Source organism: Hyperolius riggenbachi, chromosome 7 (genome assembly GCF_040937935.1).
Source record: "Hyperolius riggenbachi isolate aHypRig1 chromosome 7, aHypRig1.pri, whole genome shotgun sequence".
Taxonomy (NCBI): Eukaryota; Metazoa; Chordata; class Amphibia; order Anura; family Hyperoliidae; genus Hyperolius; species Hyperolius riggenbachi.
Window position 1 is genome coordinate 269,912,625 of NC_090652.1, and position 23,555 is coordinate 269,936,179.

At 43.9% G+C, this 23,555-nt stretch overlaps 1 protein-coding gene across 1 annotated transcript in view; it reads right to left on the reverse strand.

The window, feature by feature from the left end:
- Positions 1-3,507: 3,507 nt before the first annotated feature.
- The window catches only part of DAPL1 (death associated protein like 1), a 33,184-nt gene continuing 13,136 nt past the window's right edge, over positions 3,508-23,555 (reverse strand). Inside the window, exons 2-4 of the mRNA XM_068245721.1 lie at positions 10,923-11,010; positions 9,613-9,673; positions 3,508-3,744 (exon numbers count right to left, since the gene is read on the reverse strand). Coding sequence (XP_068101822.1) covers positions 3,625-3,744; positions 9,613-9,673; positions 10,923-11,010 — 269 coding nt within the window. The 3' untranslated portion in view covers positions 3,508-3,624. The remainder of the gene's footprint in view (positions 3,745-9,612; positions 9,674-10,922; positions 11,011-23,555) is intronic.

The following is a 23,555-nucleotide window of genomic DNA, read 5'->3' on the forward strand; positions in this document are numbered from 1 at the left end:
CTGTCACAATTTCGCCGCTCCTCACCGCATTAAAAGTGGTTAAAAACAGTTTTTAAAAGTTTGTTTGTAAACAAACAAAATGGCCACCAAAACAGGAAGTAGGTTGATGTACAGTATGTCCACACATACAAAATACATCCATACACAAGCAGGCTGTATACAGCATTCCTTTTGAATCTCAAGAGATCATTTGTGTGTTTCTTTCCCACATGCACTGAAGTTTCAGGCTGCTCTTTTCTTCCTGCAAACAGCTTTGCCCTTGTTGTAATTCCTCAGTATGTGAAAGCCCAGCCAGCTCAGAGGAGGATTTATCCAGCTTGTAAAAGATAAGAGAGAAGCTGCTCTAATCTAAATAACACACAGGCAGTGGGCAGAGAGGGGCCTGGAAGGGTGAGTTCATAGCAGAACCACAACACTGAAGAACTTGGCAGCCTTCCAGACACAGGCCAACAAGTCTGACAGGGGAAAGATACATTGCTTTATTACAGAGACAGTGATAGTATAAAGTGCTGCAGTTAGCCAGAACACATTAGAATAGCTTTTGGAACTTGTAGGATGATAAAAAACAGAATGCAATTTTTGTTACAGAGTCTCTTTAAAAAAAAAAAAAAATATCATGTAGCGAGACAAGGTTACAGATAGGCTACAAGGAGACGAATAGGTGGCGATCGGATTGCACACGCAGCTAGCAAAGTGCTAGCTGCGTGTAGCAACAAAAAAAAATAAAAATAAAAAAAATAATGCAGATCGGCCCAGCAGGGCCTGAGCAGTGCCTTCCGGCGGCATAGCCCGAGCTCAGCTCGGGCTTACCGCCAGGAAGGTTAACAGACATTCATCTGCAGATCAGATCCACCAGGGTGGATTTTCAGAGCTGCAGATGATTGTCATATATGCAGATGAAGTCTGTTAAACAAGGTGTGTATGAGGATCTGCAGATATCAGACTATGAATGCATTTTGCAAGGACGGATCTTTTGCAGGAACAGATCTTTTGCAGATACTGATCTTTTGATGTGTACAGCAGTCTTTGTAAGCAGCATCTTGCAAAGATTTTTACCTGATGGGGAGTTCAGCTCTATAGACTGTGTAGAGTATGGCTCTCATACTACATGGAAGGTGGTAAAATTGGTCTGATATCTTTCATTTATCTTTCAAGTGTGTACACACCATAAAGGTGGCTATTAATGGTACAATTTTAAGTGAACTATTTAATATCAGATTGTATTAAAAACAGAAGCTAGTAGGCCCAAAAGATCCTGAATGATTGCATTATGGACAGTTTCCTACCTGAACTAAGGGATACAGAGGCTGACATTACCTTTTAAACAATGCAGATTACCTGGCTGTCTAGATCTCTGATCCCTCTTCTGTGGAAATCTAGACACTCCCAAACATCAAGCAATGGTTTATTTAAGTAGATACAGTCTCACATGTAAGCCTCACACAGCCAATTTTCAATGCCCAATTTTAACACTTCCATGTAATATGAGGGCCAACAGATTTTGAATACTATGAATAGATTTTGTAGTTAAGCTCTCATACTTTATGGAGGTAGTTAAATTGGAAAAAAAATATGAATGTGTGTAACACGTTTTAGAGAGCAGTGATGTCAAAGGACGACAAAGCAAGATTTCTACATTATGAACATTTGATATTCATGTGCCCTTGAAAAATCAGCCCATCCTGAACATATTTGAAATTTCATATATTGTAATATATTCTGGACAAGATGGAAAGATTTGTGAATTGAACAGTTATGGGGTACCTTTCCTTTCTAGCTCTCTATAGTGCACCCTCCCCCTATACACTCAGAACCCCTTAGTCTATGGATAAAAGAGCCATATACAACTATTGGCCACACAAAAGAAAGACTAGGAATTTACTGTCTGGTCAATCTCTGGTGGATGTAACCACATATTTTGGGGGGGGAAGGGGAGGAGGCTTGCATTTCCTAACTATTTCAGGTGTTCTTTAAGGCTGGTTTCAGTGGGATGTTAAAGTCCCACGTTACAGCAGCCAGTAACGCAGCCTAACTCACAGCACTGTAAAGTCAATTGTGCTGTTCACAGTGCCCACCTTGCGTTACATAGTAACGCAGCACGTTTAAGCAAAGTGCTGCATGCTGTACGTTATACTGGGCTAAGCAGCGTTAGACTGCTTGCACATTCTCAGTAATGTTGGAGGAGGACGTCTCCCCTCCTCAGCGGCCAGCCACATGGCTAATTAATATTCACTGCACTGCAGAGACTCCAGGTAGGACTGTAGTGTTGTCCGGATCATGAACAAATTGTTCATTTAATCCGGATCTTTTTTGTGAGTCGAGTCATCCGAATCACCACAATGAAAGATTCGGTTCACAGTGGATGTCTGTCTGGTAGGAACAGGAACATACAGGATGTACAGTGCAGGGAAAGTCCTGTCCTGCTAGTCATTTCACCCAGTCTGCTTCCCTAGTGAAATAATTCGGTTCAATGATCCGATTCAAATGATCCGAATCCTTAAAAAGATCCGGACTTCCTAACACTAACCTGGTGCGGCTGCTTCGAGAGATGCAAATGCAGCTCAATCTGACGTCCAACTTCAACACCACCATACGTTGCGTTATGCCATACGTTGCGTTCCCTAAAAACGCAACGTCTTGGTGTGTAAGTAGCCTGAAAGGACAACTGAAATGAGGAAAATTGAGGCATCCATATTTATTTCCTTTTACACAATACCAGTTACCTGGCAGCCCTGATGGTGTTTTGGGCTGCAGTTGTGTCGGAATCACAAGTAACCAGCATGCAGATTACCCTGTCAGACCTGACAATGTCTGAAACATCTGACCAGCTGTATGCTTGTTCAGGGTCTATGGCTAAAAGTATTAGAGGAAGATGATCAGCAGTGTTGCCAGACAACTGCTATTGCTTAAAAGGAAGTAAATATGTCAGCCTCCATATCACTCTTGCTTCAGATGTCCTTTAAGCCAAGACCACAGACTCCTGAACAAAAAAACAAAAAAAAAAAAAAAAAAAAAAAAAAAAAAAAAAAAAAAAAACTTACCTGGGACTTCCTCCAGCCCCACCATAGTCCGTCAGGTCCTCAGTGTCCCTTGTGTTCTACTGCTGGCAGTTCTAGAACATCTGCAGTTGGAACTTTAGTCGCACCTACAGGGTCCCATCTGCGTGCAAATTGCCAGGAGTGTTTTGCACAGTTCCATCCTCCTGGAGTGGGATTGAGAAGGCTGTGTGGACAGGACCACGCATGCACGGTAGTAGAGGGGACTTAGATGACGCTAAGCGACAATTGTGTCCAGTTGGGTGTGCTTTCAATATTTTAAATCGGTTTCTTTTTTGTAAGCCTGACCTAAATGTGGATCATAAACTCATAATATAACATGTATGTAGTCCACCCTCTAGTGGCAATATTCACACTGCGAGTTCCATAAGGAACCGTACAACCTTGCCATGTTTGGCACAGTGACACTGATGGTTGACATTAGCAGGGGGCCAGATACAAACCCAGAAGCTTCATAGTAATTCCTTTATTAGGATATATACACAAAACCATTTGTTATACAAACAGATTGCCCTTGTACTGTAAAGGACCCCTTCCAGTTCCAGTTGTCCAAACTGCAGCAAAACTTCTAACATTTCCGGGGCTGGTGGATGACGTTGAGCTTTTTGGCATTGACGATCTTCTCCACCGTAGGCTGAGGCTTCTGGTGCGCACACTGTGCCGATTCCGCTGTGTAGTCGTGATGCAGCTGCAGAGGATAGAGAGGGTCAGCCCTGGATTCCAAGCTCAGACAATACAAAAATTCTAAAGGTCCATATACACATCCAATTTTAATCTGCAGAGTGTCCAATTTTACCACTTCCATGTAGTGTGGGAACAAACCTACACAGTAATCAAAATCTGTTGGCCCTCATACTACATGGCAGTGGCAAAATTGGCCAGTCACCTGAAGATTAACATTGAGTGTTTATGGGGTCTTAGACAGCACAGTGATTTATGCCCTTTCAGCCAATATACATTTAGAGCCCTATTTGGAAGTTACACCATTTTTCCAGTGATCAGTTGAAGGTTGCCACTGCAGCAATCCACCGCAAAATTAGTGAATAGGCAATCAAATACTCACAGCCAGTGCACACCAAAAAGAGCTAGTGTAATCACACTCAGCACTTTTTCAAGTGATTTTTATAGGAGAATGTAGGCATATGCCTAGTGATTTTCTAATACATAGTTACATAGTTATTTTGGTTGAAAAAAGACATACGTCCATCGAGTTCAACCAGTAATGCCTAGTGATTTTTTTGGAGCATTTTGGTGTAGCACTTATTTTGTTACAGTAGAGATGGTAGGGCTGGTGCACACCGAAGCGGTTCTGGAGCGATTTTAAAACGCTTGCAGGGGGAAACCACTTGGCTAATGAATGTGAATGGGCTGGTGCACACCAAAGCGGTTCGTTTTTTCCACAAACGCAAACTCGGGGGGGCTGCAGCATTTTTAGATTTCTGAGGCGTTTCTGCCTCAACGTTTAAGTGGCAAACCGCTCTGAAAACGCTAGATCAGAGCAGTTTTCCAGGCGTTTTTGTTACAGTAGCTGTTCAGTAACAACTTTACTGTAACAAAATAGGACATTGCTACACAAAAAAACGCTCCAAAAAACGCCAGGCATGTTTAGAAAACCTCTCTAAAACATGCCTAGAAATCGCTCTGAAAGCTGCTTCAAAAACCTCTAGCGTTTTGCGGATCTGCTAGAGGTTTGTGTGCACCAGCCCTACAGTCAGGTCCATAAATATTGGGACCAACACCATTCTAACATTTTTGGCTCTATACACAACCACAATGGATTTGAAATGAAACATGATGTGCTTTAACTGCCGACTGTCAGCTTTCATTTGAGGCTATTTACACCCAAATCAGGTGAACAGTGTAGCAATTGCAACAGTTTGCAATATGTGCCTCCCACTTAAGGGACCAAAAGTAATGGGTCAGAATAATAATCATAAATAAAACTAACTTTTTAATACTTGGTTGCAAATTCTTTGCAGTCAGTTACAGCCTGATACGGACAGACAGACATCACCAGACGCTGGATTTCATCCCTGGTGACGCTCTGCCAGGCCTCTACCGCAACGGCCTTCAGTTCCTGCTGGTTCTTGGGGCATTTTCCCTTCGGTTGTGTGTTCAGCAAGTGAAATGCATGCTTAGATGCAAGAGACAGTTGCTGAGAAGCACCATGGACGGCTATACAGGTGGTGATGGTGCCTGCACTTGCTACCCGTTATGCTGAGAGGCAATTCGGTTAAGAGGAGCGACGTATGCATGCAATTGCCTGCGGGGGGCCCAAATATGAAATTTATCATAACTTCTTGATCTTAAACTAAAGACAAGTTACAACCAGAGGTGTGAGTATACATAAGCTTTTCTAAAAGCTACAACTAACAATTGCTTGGGACTGCTATGCAGGAAGCTTTCAAATATATGGTGCTTGCTGAATTTGCCTCTTGCTTTTTGATCCCCTTCTCAGTAGGGGTCTACTGGACTGACTGTAGAGCTTGGCCTCTTATGTTGATCTTAAGAAGTTTTTGACTTTAGTTTGGCCCATATGCATGTATTTGGCCGAGTGGTGTGCTTGGGTATGGCTAAACATGATGCAGCTTTTTAAGCAACAGCACTGTTTTAAGAGGCGTCTAAGCACACTGTTTATGCTTTGTAAGTCACATTAATAAACTGCTCCCCTTTTTCACGGTTGACCAGTGCCATGATTTAATTGATTGTTAAACAAGTTTGGTGGTCAGGTTATAGATACACCTAGTGGATTTAGGAGTAATAGCTTAGCTTATTGTCCCCTTTCCTATCCCCAAACTTACAGGTGATTGACTTGGCCATTGCATAACATTCCACCACTACTTTTCCTTCAAACACAAAAAAAAAAAAAAAAAAAAAAAACACTGGTTGCTTTTGCAGTATGCTTTGGGTCATTGTCCATGTGCTCTGCAAAAACTACTTCCAATGAGTTCTGAAGCATTTGGCAGAATAGGAGCAGATAACATTGCCCAAAACACTTCTGAATTCATCCTGCATTAGATTTACACTCAAACACACACGGGGGAGACAGGAGGACAATTGGGGAATGTGCAAAATGCTCCTAGAATATTGACGCACCAGGTCAGAAAATCCAATACTTCTGCATCAACACAGGATTATTAGCAATTTTGGGGAGGGAAGGAGAAGGTTCTTCTGGCCATAGGAGGCCTAGGACACATAGGTCAAGGCAGTCACACCAGTCAGGATTAAAAGAAACTCTGTGATGAACCATGCAGATCATTTGAGGCAATAGATGCCACAAATGCTATAGAGATAGATTGGGCAATCTGCTGTTTTCCCCACAAGTGAAATAAAGGTTAAATCCATGATGCATAAAAACTTTTCTGGACTACAAAAACCTGGGAGGTCATAATATGAAGCTGAAAAAACAAAACACTGCCTGCCGATGTCAGGTCCCTGCCCAGCCAAATATGCCCACAGACCACTGTAGAGACATTGCAGGAAGCACAGCTTTCCGAACAATACCCAGATAGTTGAGGGGAAATGTATCCATTTGACAAAAGTTGAGAACACTGTGCTGAGATCTATGAAAGGCTGTTGGCAGATCTCAGAGATTAGCTGCCAGTCAGTACGCAACTACAGAAATGTTCCCAATCTTCTCTGAAGGCCACAGTGGCTTGTCCGGGTGATAAAGTGCAGATAAGGATGGGAAGACATTTCCTCGCACCTGTCCAGGCTTTTAGAATAAAAAGTTTGCAGCTACACCTGCTGAGGCAGTCACAGCTGTTCAGCTTCCCCAGTAAATGGCTGTTGTGTCTTATATGCTTTGTGTCCCTTTCGCTGATACTTTACACCAGACCGTATACAGACAGCTTGCAATGAGCAAAGCAGCACATCAAGCCAAATCCAATCTTCTCTGGCAGAAGCCCACTAGATGGGAATGACAGTACAATCTATTCTGCAATAGAGAAGCCACTGCTAGCTAGATGTCCCAACTGCAACCTCCTGTCACACCGGTAGATGGAATTAATGGAAAAAGGTTACACAGCAGCGCTGTTACCATCTGCACTGCGACATGGGCAAGCTAAAGGAACAAGTATAATATGTATCAAACTTTTTTCAAATAGGTTGTAAAAATCTTAAATGTTTTGGACTCATCCATCTCGTCGTGAGGATTCTCAGGATTTTTTTTTTTTTTTTTAGATTCCAAAGTACTCACTTAAAGGGAACCCGAAGGGAGACTGATATAGAGGTTGCCATATTTGTTTGCTAGTTGCCTGGCAGCCCTGATGATCTTCTGGCATAAGCAGTGTCGAGTCAAGACCCCAGAAAAAGTATTTGTCTAATCCAGTAAACCCTGAGTAAGGCCTGGAACCCACTGCAAACCGCAAAGGCTAAACGCAACCGCTAGCAATTTGTAACAGCGGTTTGCAAGCGGATTCATGCGCGTTTGCGGTCGCGGTTTGCAACATTGTATTTTTTTGCCCAGCGGGTGCGTAGCGTTTTGCGGTTTGCGGTTTTATCCTGATTGGTCGTGTGAATAATTTTTCATTTTGTTACATTGCGCTGCACCGCAAAACGCTAGCAGAACCGCTCAGTTTAGGTTTTGCTGAGCGTTTCCACTAGCGTTTCAATACTTTACATTGAAGCGCTAGCGCTCCCAAAATGCTGCAGGTCCTGCGTTTGCGTTTCTGAGAAACGCAAACGCTCCTGTGGAAGTTGCCCCATCCATTAACATTAGCACAGCGTTTTGGCAAACTGCTAGCGTATCGCAGTGCTGCCAAAACGCTGCTAAAAGCGCTCCTGTGGGTTCCAGCCCTTAGAGTACCTGATCTGCCCCAAGCTTGTTCAGGGTCTTTGGCTCAAAGTATTAGAGGCAGAGGATTGGCAGGATAGCCATGTAAGGTGCATTGTTTACCAGCAAAAATATGGCAGCCTCCATATCCCTCTCACCTCAGGTTGCCTTTAACAACACTTGCTCAGTCCAGCTGCCAGAAAACAAGTAGTCCCCCCCCCCCCCATGCCACTTTTATCCCTCTGTGCTTCCTTGTGTCACCTTTTTGTCCCCTTTGCATGCTAAAAAGGAAGTTGCTATGGAAGCACAGAGTTGCAGCAGCGGAAGCAGCAGTGGTTGTCTCACCTATTCCTGGTGTGAGATGAAGCAGCAAGAGAAAATCGCTCATCATTGCGATGCAGCGTGGGTAGCAGGTGAGAACTGCTCCTGCTGCAGGAAGTACTCTGCATGCTAAGAGAGTGTTGCTGAGTGAGCACAATGCAGGGAGACCCCCAACTGTGTGGCATCATTGTAAAGAATAAAAAGGAAATACTGAGGACTCCCCATGAGGCGATAGACTAGTCCAAAACCTGCCTAATGTATGAGACTGCACGATAAATTTATTTTTCTCCTATAATGCTCTTTATCTGTGAGAAACTGAAATCTTAAAGTGAACCTCCGGACTAAAAAAAACTACTCAGCAGAACTAAAAATGCTTGGCGTTTAACAGTATCAGAACTTTGTTTTTCTTACCAAAGCATCACTTTTAGCTAAGCTCCACCCATCAAAGAAAACTGCACGGGCTTTTTTTTCCCTGATGCTGTGCAAAGCATGATGGGATTTCCTATGTTATTCACGTTGCTTAGCAACTGGGAGGGATGATCAGGACACAGGACAGTTGGAACTGTGTCTCATGCTCCCTGTCACCTCCTTTCAACCAAAAAGATGGCTGCCCTCATGAAATCAAACATGTGCCTGTTCTTTTAAAACTGTGGGTAAGAGATTATATTACCTATTTTAATTAACATAACTAATGTAACTTAATGACAGTATGTTTGTATAGGCTGAAGTTCCTCTTTAAACAATAGTGGTCCTTTACAACCAGCTTCATAAACTGTTACTGAATCCAGCAACGATGCCAGAAGGTAGAAGAGGAAAGCCATACATTTGAAGACATGAATAGGAGGTCCTGATTACGGTATTAAAGCGTGCCTTTACCAGAGTACAAACTAAAATATCTGCCTTATGACTTTCTAATGCATTGCTGTCAATGTGGAATTTGACTGGTTTTATTTGCTTAGATTTAAGAAAAACAACACACACACACACACACACACACACACACACACACACACACACACAGGTCAGTCATGTGAACTCACCAAGGAACATTAGCTCTGCAGGTAGGGCAATTTCCATAAATAAAAATGGCAGCCCGTGTCAGATGGTACATTCTGAAGCCTAGCACAGTGAAAAATACACAGTTTCTGTGAGGACCATGTAGCCAGTGGCCCAGGTTGGATGTAGTACATGGAGAGTAGGGTGGATGCAGCACATGGAGGAGAGATGTGGAATAATAAATAGCTGACCTTCTAAGGACATTGAGGCTGCACCTCAGATGGGATTCCAGACATGAGCAAAAAAGTGTGATGGGGCACAAAAGGTGAGTGGACATTGTGCACAAGTCAGATGATCTAACAGGTATGTAGATCAGACCAGATACAGGACTACTTAGTTCAGGACTGACACTCACACATTTCAGGCTACAAGACATACAGCCAGCTGTTGACGAGGAATACAGACCTTTTCCAAAGACCCATCCAGAATACTTGCGGTTTGCACCTTTGGTATGTTCACTATGGAGCTATGGAAGGGAGGACAGAAGCATTAAGTACTAAGCTTCAGTGTTCTGACACATAAGAACTCATAACACATCCTGGGAAACATTTACAATAAATTACAGATCACTGGGGAGAGTCTGTCAAACCCAAGGGGGTCCAAGAGGCAGAGTATAGATTTGATAATTTGGCCAAGCCAGGCATGGATAATTATATACATATAAATTCAGTGTTGACGCAAATATGATGCAGATTTTTTCAGTTTGGAAATGGACCAAATGCAGCAGCAACTACCGTATATACTCGCAAGCAAGCCGACCCGCATGTAAGCCGACCCCCCAACTTTTACCTGAAAAAAAACAGGGAAAAATGATTGACCCCCATATAAGCCGGGGGTAGGAAATGCTGGCCGCCTTATTCCCCTAGTGTGTCCCAGTATAGCTAGCATTGTGCCCCAGTATAGCTAGCATTGTGCCCCAGTATAGCTAGCATTGTGCCCCAGTATGGGTAGGTGGGTGGGTAGGTAGTTAGTGCCCCTCCCCACTCCCCCCGCTGCTATTACCTTAGGCGGCGCCACTTCCTCTATCCCCGTCCTGCTCCGGTAACTAATTCACAGCAGCGCGCCCCTCGCTGCTGTGATGACGGAGGAAACCATAGAGAGCGGCTTCCTGTAGCGGCGATGCCGCGGGGGGGGGGGGGATGGCGGAGCGGAGAGGGGCACCACCTACCCACCCATGACTCGCAAGCAAGCCGATCCCCCAACTTTTGGGGGGTGAAAAATTCGGCTTGCTTGCGAGTATATACGGTACATTTAATCAGTCCAACTTTAAACTGCATACATTTGAAATATATGGCTGAAGAGATAAGGTAACCCTGTCATGAAAATTACCTTTGGTGACTTCTAAATAAGCATTACATCCAATATATAACATCTTCCATAAGGAGGTCTTTGGTGGATAGCACTCTGCTTGCTTAAAATCTGGGCCAGGACACTATCTGCATGGAGCTGGTATGATCTCCCCATGTTTGCATAGGGTTCCTACCACATACCAAAGACAGATAAGCCAGCTTTGTTTTTTTTGTTTTGTTTTTTTTTTTTAAGAAAAAAGGTTTGCCTTAGACTATGCTAGGGAGACTCAAGCAAGCTCCGCAGAGAGACAGTTAAGAGACCTGATTTAACTCTAAGGACTGCAAAACAGATCAGCGCTATATAAATACATAATCTGCCATAAATAACCATCCCATTCACTATGAAATCATAAGTATATTGAATACCTTGGTTTGTCTGCCGCTGGTTTTTTCTTCTCAGATGTTCCACTGTCTTCAGTCACCTTTTTGGACACTCTCATACCACCAGCTTTGACTAGAGAAAAGAAAAATAGCGGTCCTGTTAATGTCAACTGGATCTGAAACTTTTCAAACCTAGGATGATAGCTGATCTTTGCAAGTGTTACATGCAGGGATTTTATTAGAATATATTTTCCCAACATGCACAGATTCCTTCAGAGGATCTTCCAACCCCAGTTCATGCCCCTTCAACACATCATGGCTGGACTACTCCAATGCCCTCTATGCAGGCCTTCCAAATAAAGACCTGAAGCTAGTACAGAATGCAGCAACTAACACCACCATTGTCACATAACACCAACCCTTTGCTTACTCCACTGGCCATATAATGTAAAATCTTCAAAATAGTCACGCCAACATTATAATCTCTACACAACTAGGCTCTGGATACCTGAAGGATTTGTTGCAACTGTGCACACCTCCCACAACCTTACATCCAAAAAGGATCTAATAAGTTGGTTGCCCCCATTGGATCCAGAGCCTTCTGTCATGCTGCCCCGCCTAGCCTCCAGAATGCCTTTCCACACCCAGTCAAGACAGCTCCAACCCTGGATAGGTTTATAGCAAAACTAAAAAGCCACCTGTTTAGTCTGGCATTTATGATCACATAACTAATTTGAGACAAGCTTACGCACTTTGGGTCCTATGGTAGAACAGTTTTACAAAATTGTTACCGTGCCAACATGTCCCATGACATTCTGCTGGGGGAATACATAAGTTTCATGACCTTTGTGGGCAAAAGAGAACCTGAAATGAGTTTAGTACAGAGGCTGCCATCTTCATTCCTTTATAAAGAATGCCAGTTGCCTGGCTCTCACACAGAGCTTAAACGAGCTGTAAAATGTTATATTTTATACATACCTGGGGCTTCCTCCAGCCCAATCTGCTCCAATCACTCCCTGCAGCTTCAGGAACCGGGTCCCGTCACTGAAGTCAGTCGCGGCCAGCTACGCAGGAGAACGCTCTGTGTATCTCTCCAGCAACTGCTGGAGAGATACGTAGGAGGTCACACTTCCCTTATGCCAGACTGGCTCCGACTGACGAGGTGCAGGACCCAGTTCCCGAAGCTGCGGGCAGCAGAGGACAGAGGCGTGGAAGCTATTGGAGCCGATGTGGCTGAAGGAAGCCACAGGCATGCACAAAATTTTTAAATTTTAAAGCTCTGGTACACTTGAAGGCTGGATTCACAGTGGTCAGTTGCATAATGCATGCGATGAGCGCGAACTGCAATGGAAGGTGGACATAAACTAACACAAAGCCTGCATGCAGCGATCAGTAACAATGCAGTACTTTGAACAGGCAGACCCATAGAATTGTATGGCCAGCGAGTTGACAAGCAGAATTATTCTGCAACACAACTGAGCACTTTGTACCAGCCCTCAGGATGGTTTCAAATGGTGAACCCTTTTATAAATGTGCGTTTTGCTGCATGCGAATTTTCAATTTTGAAAGGCATTTGTTTTAAAACAGTTAAAATACATATCACTTGTTTCAGGTGTGCAGGAGCAGTTGAACAGTCTCCCAACCCCCCCCCCCCCCCCGCAAACACATACAAATGTCCCATGGGATTAATGTATGCACAGCACTCTGCATGATGCCAAGCAGCAAAAAGCCGCGATTTGCCCCAGAGTGTACCCAGCCTCAGGGCCCATTCACACTTAATCGCCGCAAAATCGCTAGCGTTTTGTGATGAGCAATGCCAAACAAACACCATTCACACCTGGCGATTTTTTAGCGATCGTGTTTTGCACTTCTATAGCACTAAATCACGATCACCGGGAAAATCGCCAGAAAATTGTGCAGCTACACGTTTGAGTTTAGCGTTTTTTGGGCGATTTGGCGGAGATTAGCGCAAGTTGCCCAACTGAGAACGGGCCCGTAGACTTGTTACCCTAGTGCTTTGAAAAGCACTAGCGTTTGAGCGTTTTGCCGAAATCGCCGGCAAAACGCTCAAGTGTGAATGGGCCCATAGGGCTAGAACCTACTAGCAGCGCTTTGAAAACGCTCTCCCATTCACTTATGTGACAATTGTGGTAAAATGCTGCAATCTCAAAAGGACAGTAAAACTGCTTGTGCAGATTTTGACGCAACTCCCATGCAAGTGAATGGGAGTGAGTTTTCAAAATGCAAAACACCGTGCGAGTTTAAGCCCTCAGGGTTTAGTTTCTCTTGAGCACCACACCTATCACAAGCATGCAGCCAGTGAGTCAGAGTACCTGATCTGCAGGTTCATTTGGTCAGTGACAAAGTATTAGGTGCCATAAGACAATATAATCAAATTGCTAAAGTGATGTAATTATATTGTAATGTCACGTTCAGTGGCATATTAGCGGTGCTGTGAAATCCAGTGGCATAACCTGCAAATCCAGTGCAGTACTGCACGCGTTACCAGTTGCAGGGCAGCATACTTTTATTGTATGGGCTACATGTATAACATGCAATTGCTACGCTATTCTCCAAGGCTTTGGAAATCCCACTCATTTATAATTAATACAGTTGCACTGCGTTTACGTATCTTTGTCTGCAACCACATGTTGCGATTCTGCAGTGGATGAAAACAGACAGTGCAGTCTATACATTTCTGATATCTCTGTGGATCTCATAGCACCGCACAGTTAAGGCAATGTGATTGCATAAGTTGAATACACATCCAATTTTGATCGGCCAATCACTGACCAATTTTACCACCTCCACATAGGAGAGCCGGCAAACTGAAAAGATTGTGTAGGCAAGCTCTAATACAACATGAAGTGGTAACAATGCATGTGTGTACCAGACTTTGCCCCCAGAACACTATTACTATAAAGATTACTATGCATTTCCTTCTACTTGTGATTAAATACATGGAGGGGGGGGGGGGGGGTGCCAGATTTGTAACAAACCTGGCCTTTGCATTTTCTAGGGTTCAGGGGATTCCTATGCACTTAGAACCATCATAAACATCTGTAGCATGTTATTGTAGGAAACCATAACAAAGGTTTACTTTAGAGATCAGTGAAGTTGCACAAGAAGGGATCATGTCTGGACTAGTCCCTCACACTGCTGAGAGCAATACAGGGAATAGAAATTATTCTGGTCCTTGCCCAATAAATCAACAAGCAGGAAGTTCCTGGCAGGGGTTACTGTTACAGGCAGGAAAAAGACAGAGAACCCGTCTGTGGTCAACTGACTGACAAATCAAAACCGTAAGTTTCATAGAAAACTACAGAACACTTTCACTCTGTGCTACCTCCACCCTCCTTTACTTGTAGCAAAATTAAAATAGACCTGATAACTATTGTCACATGAGGGGGACAGACCAGTTCTTATGACAGCAAGTTTGAGATCCAAATATGCACAAGCCAGTCACAGTTAACTGGTTCCCTCCCTAAAAGTGGCAATTAATGGTACAATATTTTCATCAGTTGCAATCTTTCTGATTGAAGTGTTCAGAAAACAGCAGTGTGGTGAAAAATCAATGTGGAAATTTTGTCCAATTGGAACTAAAAATTCTGTCGATCCAAAAGTTGGATTTTACGATCGAATGGGATGAGGGGAAATGCCCCAATAAGCCTGTTTATGGAATCAATAATGACCTTCCAATTAAAAAATATAATATACATACTTCTCAAGATTGCATCTGATGAAAAATTGTACCACTAAAGGGCACCTTAAAGAGAACTTGAGACAGATTTATGAAACCAGGAATTAGCAAACCTGGTAAGACTATTTTTAGTAACACTCCAGGACAGGTACACTTCGAGACCTGGCTCCTCCCAGGAAACAGGAAACATCCATGAGCCTCTCTATATCTTTAATGTAACCACAGGAGTCCGGCAGTATGTATCCAAGTAATGAACCAAACAGGTCTAACCGCCTCCCTCCTGCCAATGATATACTTATGTAATCTATTTCTATACATTCAATTATATTATACATATTTTTGAACAGAGAAAATAGAAGAGGGTGGGTTACCCCCACCTGTCCTGGAGTGTTACTAAAAATAGTCTTACCAGGTTTGCTAATTCCTGGTTTTTCCATAACACTCCAGGACAGGTACACTTCGAGATGATAACAAAGAAATTAACATCACCAACCTTAGGGTGGGCTGACTGCTTGCAGGACTTTCCTTCCGAAACCCTGATCTGAAGCAGATAATCGATCCAATCTGTAGTGACGTGCAAAGGTCCCCAGGTTCTTCCAGGTAGCCGCTTTGCAGATTTCCAGAGGTGAAGCTCCAGCCCTGTAAGCCCAGGTAGTAGCCGTCGCTCTGGTCGAATGTGCTCGGAGATTGTCTGGAGGTTGTTGATCCATGACTTTATAAGCCTCCAGTATGCACAGTTTTATCCAATTGGCTAGCGTCCTTTTTGAGGCTTTCTGGCCCACCAGTTTTCCCGTAAAATTAACAAACAAAGCCTCTGATTTTCTTAACGATTTGACTCTATCAAGGTATGCTAGGACCGTTTTCCTCACGTCCAGCAATTGCCACTCCCTTTCTTTCTCATTAGAAGGGTTATGACAAAATGAAGGAAGTACTATTTCCTGCTTCCTGCAAAACATGTCACCTACTTTAGGTAAAAACTCCGCACTCGGCCTCAAAATAATTCTATCTTCATGTATCATGCAATATGGCTCTTTACAAGACAGAGCTTCCAGCTCGCTGATTCTTCTTGCCGTGGTAATTGAAACTAAAAAAACAGCTTTCAGTGTTAATAACTTAATGTCCATAGAATCTATGGAATTGAAAGGAGGCCGTGTCAGAGCTTTTAACACAACCGAAAGATCCCACTTGGGAAAGTGTTTCACTTTAATTGGTTTGTTTCTCTCTATAGATTTCACAAACCTAACTATTAAAGGATGAATAGCCAGCTTTTTGTCTAAAAAAACAGAAAGTGCCGAAATCTGAACCTTGATTGTGCTCAAGGCTAGACCCTTGTCTATACCGCCTTGCAAGAACTCAAGAATAGTCGCAATCTCTGTAGACTTATACTGAGATTGTTGCTTCCATAAATTAAACGTTTTCCAGTATTTCAGATAGATAGCTCTGGCATTTTTCTTCCTACTTTTAATTAATGTCTCAATTACTTTCTCGGACAGTCCCTGTCTCTTAAGAATCAGTTCCTCAGTAACCAGGCCGACATCTTCCATTTGTCCAGGCCCTGGATCTTCTTCCCTTGTATTGTGATCCCATGATCGCTCACTGGTAGATGAAGGGGCCCTTCTATTCTCATTCTGAGCAGTAGTGGATACCATGATCTTTTGGGCCAGTCGGGTGCTATCAGTATCATGGTCGTTTTGGATTCTGCTAATTTCTTCAGCACAAGTGACATAAGATTCAATGGTGGGAAAACGTAAACCAGAGGGCCCGTCCACGGTTGAGCTAATGCATCTACTGCCGCTGGCTTGTCCCTGATATTTAATGAGAAAAAAATTGCGGCACTTCGAGTTCTCCCTGTTGGCAAAAAGATCTACTACTGGATTTCCCCATCGCCTCGTCAACTCTCGGAATACCTGCTGACTCAATGTCCACTCCGTATTGGACGTCTGAGAACGGCTCAATAGATCTGCTCGAGTGTTCAGGGCTCCTTTTAAGTGTACTGCCGTTAACGACCCCAGGTTCTGCTCTGCTAGATCCAGTATCTCCAGTGCTAACTGCAATAGTTTCATTGATCTTGTGCCTCCTTGTCGGTTGACATAAGCTACCACTGTCGAATTGTCCGTCCTCAGCTGAACATGGTGTCCTCTGATTATGTGTATTGAACCAATCATGGCCAGTTTTACTGCTAATAACTCCCTGAAGTTTGAGGACTGAGTTCTTATATGCTTCGGCCAAAGACCCTGCATCTCGAATTCCTGAACGTGAGCACCCCATCCTGAGCAACTTGCATCCGTTGTGAGCACCATCTCCACCGGATATTGCCACAGTCTGCCTTGTGTAAGATGATCTGGTGTAACCCACCACTGTAGGTCGTGTTTCACTATCCCTGTGATGCAAAGCACTTGTTCCAGGGACACCACCGTCTTGGCCCAATTTTTTAGAATCCATGATTGCAATTTTCTTGTGTGTTTCAAAGACCATTGAATTGCTGGAGCCGTTGAGGTTAAAAGCCCCAATAATCTCATTGCTTCTCTGACCGTTATCAAGCTCTTTTCTAAAAAGCCCTTTACCTCTTGAATCACTTTGTCTACTTTTGCCTGCGGAAGATAGATCTTTTGTGCTCTGGAGTCCACCACAAGTCCTAAGAATTGGATCGTCTGTGTCGGTTCTAATTGAGATTTCTCCCAACTTATTATCCAGCCTGCTCGCTGAAGTTGATCCAACACAATCTCCCGATGACTCACTAAAGTTTGTACTGAGTCTGCAATGATCAGTAGATCGTCTAGATAAGGGATCACCATGATTCCCTGAGCATGAAAAGACGCCACAATCTCTGCAACCACTTTTGTAAATATTCTTGGTGCTGATTTGATTCCAAACGGGAGGCAGTTGAATTGATAGTGCTGAACCCGTCTCCCCTTTCACTGCGAACCTCAGAAAAATCCTTGATTCCTTTTCGATTGGAATGTGCCAGTATGCGTCCTTTAGATCTATGCTTAACATGAAGCAGTCTTTCAGCAGCAGGTTTTTTATTGAAAAGATCGACTCCATTTTGAACTTCTGATATTTGATATACGGGTTCAGGGGTTTGAGATTGAGTATTAATCGAAACTTCCCTGACTGTTTCTTCACCAGGAAGATTCTGGAATAGAACCCCTCCCCCTGTTCCCAAGCTGGGACCCTGGATACCACATCTCTTGCTAACATGTCTCTTAAGATCTCCTCCAAGACCTCCTGTTCCTGTGGAGTCAACCTTGAACTGGTTATCACAAATCTTTCTGGAGGATTCCGCAGGAAAGAAATGTGATAACCGTTTCGAATCAGATTCAATATGAATGGGCTCGTCACAAACTCTTTCCATTGTAGGAAGAAAAGGCCCAGTCTTCCTCCCACCTTGCCTTGATCGTCATTGCTGGGGCTTCGGATTGGGGGCAGAGTTTCTGAATAAGACATTGGGCTTACTCTGCTCTTTATTAAATGACCAGGGTCTTTTTCTCGTTTGGGTCTTTGTTTTGGGATCTTGCTTACTTCTTTGAAAAAACCTCTTCCCCTGGCGAAAAGGTTTTTTCTTAGGAAACGATTTCTTTTTATCGGAAGTTCGCTCCAGAATATTGTCTAATTCTGGCCCAAACAATAAATCGCCTGAAAAAGGAATGGTACACACTTTGTTCTTCGATAAAGAACTACCATCCCAGGTCTTAATCCAAATGTGTCTTCTTGCCACATTGGAAAGACCGGCTGCTTTCGCAGTCAACCTAATAGCTTCAGTAGCTGCGTCAATAATGTAAAAAATAGATTTAAACATAACCGTAAACGAGTTTAAAATAGTTTTCTTGCTTGACCCAATCTTAATATGCCTTTCGACCTGACGCATCCACAACTCCAGTGTTCTAGCAACACAAGTTGTTGCTAACACCGGTCTGAATATTGCGCAAATGGCCGACCATGTCTTCAGGGCAAATTCAGCCTTTTTGTCAGATTGATCTTTCAAATTTCCTAAATCTTCGAAAGCTAGCTCATTGTCTTTTTCCACTTGAGAGAAAGCGGAATCTAATTTTGGACGCTTATCCCAGTATTTACAGTCCTCCTCCGAAAAGGGAAATCTCTTAAATCCCTTAGACAAGAAAACTTTATCTGGGTTTTTCCATTGGCTATTTATCGTCACTTTCGAAGATTCATGCACAGGAAATACCAATGGTTGGTTATTTTCCATACCAGCGTACAATGCATCATGCGTTGACACTTCCTTAGGATTGTCAATGCTTAACCCTAATGATTCATAAATGGCTTAACAATTCCTCTGTTTCGCCTGCCGGAAATTTAAATTTGGAAGGTTTCTCCTTTTCTGCCTCTTTTTCTACATCTGAAACCTCATCCTCTGATACATCATCAGACACGTCCTCCCAATCATCCTCTGGCTCTGAGTCTGATAACACCGGACGATTAGATTTGGATTTTGCTTTTTTATGTGTCGTGATTGGTGGCTGTGACCCCGAAATATTCTCAGTCCCTGGTGCCACAGAAACCCCTGCTGACGACGTAGTTTGGCTGAGAACTACCGGACTCGGAACCGGAGCAACCGGTTGATCCGCCACATTATGTGTCTGTATTAAGGAATTAGCTAACGTTTCCCTGAAGGCTTTGATGGAATCAGTCATCTCCTCTTTCATAATTCCTAGGAATTCTTTATAAGGCACTGCAGATTCCTCGTTAAGCACTCTTAAGGTACATTGCTGACAGAAAGTTTTAATCCATGAGGATGTCAGCTTTATATTGCAGGCTGGGCATCTCCTACTGGGCTTGGGCCTAGAGCTATCACCAGTCTCAGTATTCCCAGTCTGAAAGACACAATAACAATAGCGCTACATCAGTCACTTGCCATAAAAAACGTATGCCTCCACCACAGCTGAGAGGATAGTGACCGTGACCCAAGAAAAAAACAGGAAAAACACCAATAGCAATACCAGCCCTGTTTCCCTGCTGTCTCAGAGCCTCCACTACAAGAAATACACCACTGTGGAAAAATAGCCCTGTACAGACATACTAGGAACTACCAGTAGTGCAGTCATCAATAAACACATGGTAGCACCAATGAGACATATAAGAAAAAATAGTAGACACACAGTCTAATGTCTCACCCCTCCTGGAACTGGAATTATGCCCTCCGGCTTCCTATTCTTGTCCTGCGTCACCGTCAGTGCTGCGGAGGAGTTCACTGCAGGCACCGCTGTAGGCAGAGCTACAGGTACCGCCGCAGAACCGCCCGCTCCTCCAGCCGATAGGCCGTCCGAGCTGGTAGCCACTGACCCGCTCTCCATTGCAGCCATGCGCAAGTGTGCTAGACGCCAGGACACCACGGCTCTTCAACCCGGCGCCCGGAAGTGACGTCAGACGGCCGCCGGAAACGTCCGCGCCGCCATCCTGAATGCTGGCAACCTCAGAGAAAAATTGGCGTCCGCCTCCGCAATAGCCTACTCCTCCGTGCGTCCACTCCCTGGCCGGCAGCCACCGCACATTGCGTCCTCGCCGTGGTCTTCTTTGCTCCCACCAGATGCCCACGAGCCCGACAAGCAGAGGCAGAAAAAAAGGCAGAGGTTAGTACACAACCTCACTGCCCCGTCTGAATGCCACCCGCCCTTAGCCCCCCAAGCTCTCCCGGACAGGTAGCACTCTATATAGAGAGACCTGTTCCCAGAACAGGAAACATCCATACTGCCGGACTCCTGTGGTTACATTAAAGATATAGAGAGGCTCATGGATGTTTCCTGGGAGGAGCCAGGTCTCGAAGTGTACCTGTCCTGGAGTGTTATGGAAAAAATTGTAATAAGACACCGGCCTGCGCACAATGACATGCCTCTGTGTCCTGCTGCCGGGCAACTCACCCAAAGCTCTGCTGCCCCCCCCCCCCATCAAAATACCTCCAGGCTAGCGACAATCTGCGTGTTGCTAGCCTGCTATTTACCTGTGGTTTGTCAATCCATTAACAAGCTGCCCCAGCCCCCCTCCCAAATCAAAACCTAAGCCACAACCCAGGAAGTACTGCATTTTTATTTTATTTTATTTTTTTAAATTAAGTCTGACGACATTTCTGTTTCCTGCCGACTTCCTAGTGATTAGCATAAACTGCATATCAATAACACATGATTTTTATGTACGAAGCGCAAAAAAAAAAAAAAAAAAAAAAAAGGAAAAAGAAAGAAACAAAGCACAAAACAAGCACTTAAAATGCACAAGCGCATATACAGCAAAACTTTCACGTACTGCGCAGTGGTGGCTAACCTTGGAACTCCAGCTTTGACAAAACTACAAATCCCATCATGCCTCTGCAATTTATGATTAGTTATCAAGTATTGTATTGCAAAGTCTCATGGGACTTTTAATTCCACCACAGCTGGAATGCCAAGATTAGGGCCCGTTTCCACTAGGTGCGGTGTGATGAGGCTACATAGCCGCATCGCACCGCAGGTGTCCTGAAACACATGCACAGCAATGGAATAGTTTCCACTGCATGCATGTTGTGTGGAGCGATCCGAGAATCTGCAGCATGCTGCAGATTCTCGCACGGCCGCATCCGATCGCCTCCATTGACTTCCGCATCGGGAGATGCGGAAGTGATGCAATTAGGTTAGCCGCATTCACATCACTTCGTAGCAAAAACAGGCCCTTCGCCATCACTGGCCAAGCATGTTCCGTCCCTCAGGGTTTACTGGGTCGTGGGTTCAGCAAAGGTAAGTGTACCAGAACCCCTATAGGCTCCCCAAATGTAAATCTGGGCCTGGATCTACCACCAATTTACCAGTATATAGCTACCTGTAGAGCTACTCATCTAGTCCATACTTCAGTATATGTGCAAAGAGCTAGAAGTAGCCAACACCAACCTGAATAAGCCCCTTCAGTGCCATAACAGCAATACTGTACTAGCCTTGTTACACCCTAGACTTTTACATGAAGGGGGGGGGAGGAATAGTGGTGGGAAGCAGAGGTTTATGCATAAGGTGGGCTTCATTTTGGGCATGTATGAAATGGTACTTCTGTGACTATTCAGAAGATGGGGGGGGGGGGGGGGGGGGGGGACAAAAAAAACAAACAAACAAAAAAAAAAAAAAAAAAAACCGAATCACAAATCTGAATTGCAGTGTGCAGGGTGCCTGACACTTGATCTGCTGCATGCTTGGTTTACAGTCTATGGCTAAACGTATTAGAGGCAGAGGATCAGCAGGTCTGCCAGGCAATTGGTATTTCTTAAAAAGGAAATACATACAGCAGCCTACATACCCATTTAATTTCAGTTGTCCTTCAAGTCTAATGGGCAATTGTGTGAATTTATGCATCTATTAAATCTACAACGGCCTCCCATTCGCAGCAGCAGAGTTTATCTGGAGCGTGGCACACAATATTTGCATCAGTTCTTGCAGAGTCTTATAAGTTTCACTTAGGGGACATATGGGCAGGCATTGCAATTCAATGTCGGTATTGTGATTGTGTTTAAAGTGCAATTACAGTAACTGAACATTGGCTTCAATTACTTTCCATAACGCTGATGCAGATTTGTTTTAGCGCACCGTGTACACCTTGCTTTTTGAACACAGAATAATGCAGTTTTAAAGGAGGTTTTTATAAGCATTTTCAGTCCCAAGACTCAGCGGGCCCGATATTATGCACAGCACAAGACAGACATTACCAGGTAGATGAAATTCAGGTAAAACACTTGAATAATGCTGATATGTGATACAAGTGCACTAAGGGCTGGATGTATCAGAACAGGTGGGCAGAGCTGGAGTCCATTTGGCCTGGTGCACACCAAAAACCGCTAGCAGATCTGCAAAATGCTAGCAGATTTATAAACGCTTTTTCTTTTTCTGTAGCGTTTCAGCTAGCATTTTGCGGTTTTGTGAAGCGTTTTTGGTGTAGTAGATTTCATGTATTGTTACAGTAAAGCTGTTACTGAACAGCTTCTGTAACAAAAACCGCCTGGTAAACCGCTCTGAAGTGCCGTTTTTCAGATCGGTTTGTGTTTTTCCTATACTTAACATTGAGGCAGAAACGCATCCGCAATCCAAAATCTGCAGCAGCCTGGGAGTACGCGTTTCTGCAAAACGCCTCCAGCTCTGGTGTGCACCAGCCCATTGAAATACATTAACCAAGCGTATCCGCAGCCGCAAGCGGATCGCAAACCGCAACAGAACCGCTCTGGTGTGCACTAGACCCTAGAGCTTGTTCGCACCCAGGGCATTGTGCAGTTTTTTTTCCTAAGCGCCAGCGATTTTCAAAACTGTGCAATGATTCCCTATGAGTGTTCAAATCTGAGCAGTCCGTTTCTTATCCGCTCAGCAAAGCGCTGTCTGTACCATTTTTTAGGGCGATCTTGCTACAATGGAAGGTATAGGAAAAGTGCAAAAAAAAAAAAAAAAAAAAAAAAAGCTGTATGCGGTGATTGCGTTCGCGCTTTTGTGAATACATACATTGTATTTATTCATCCTGATTCAAAACTCCCTTCATTTCTGGGTGGAAGTTCACTTCCTGGCTGATGTCCAGAAGTGAAAAAAAAAACCTGCCCTCAGATTGCAATTTTAGATATGAACAAAATTGGTGTACACACTTGAAAGATTAACCATTTCCCCTCCCCCCGGGAGGAGTAACTACATACCTGCTAAATGCCACAACTCTGTGCAGGGACGTAGCTACTACGTCCCTCCCGCCGCTCGGTACCACCGATCAATGAATGGGAAAACAAATTCCATTCATTGATCTAATTCCCCCTAGTGAATGGCTGCAGCCGTCTATTCAAACGGCTCTGCCATTCATGGATCCTGTCCACATAGTGCTTCTGTTTGCGTACTAACAGTACGGAGCTGAAGTCACCACTGAGGACATCTTGTGGCCAAATTGTAATATTACATCTCCCCCCCCCCCCCCTTTTTTTTTATTTTTGAATCATAACTATTTTTTTTTTATTATTTTTTTTTTTAATTACAAATAAAATA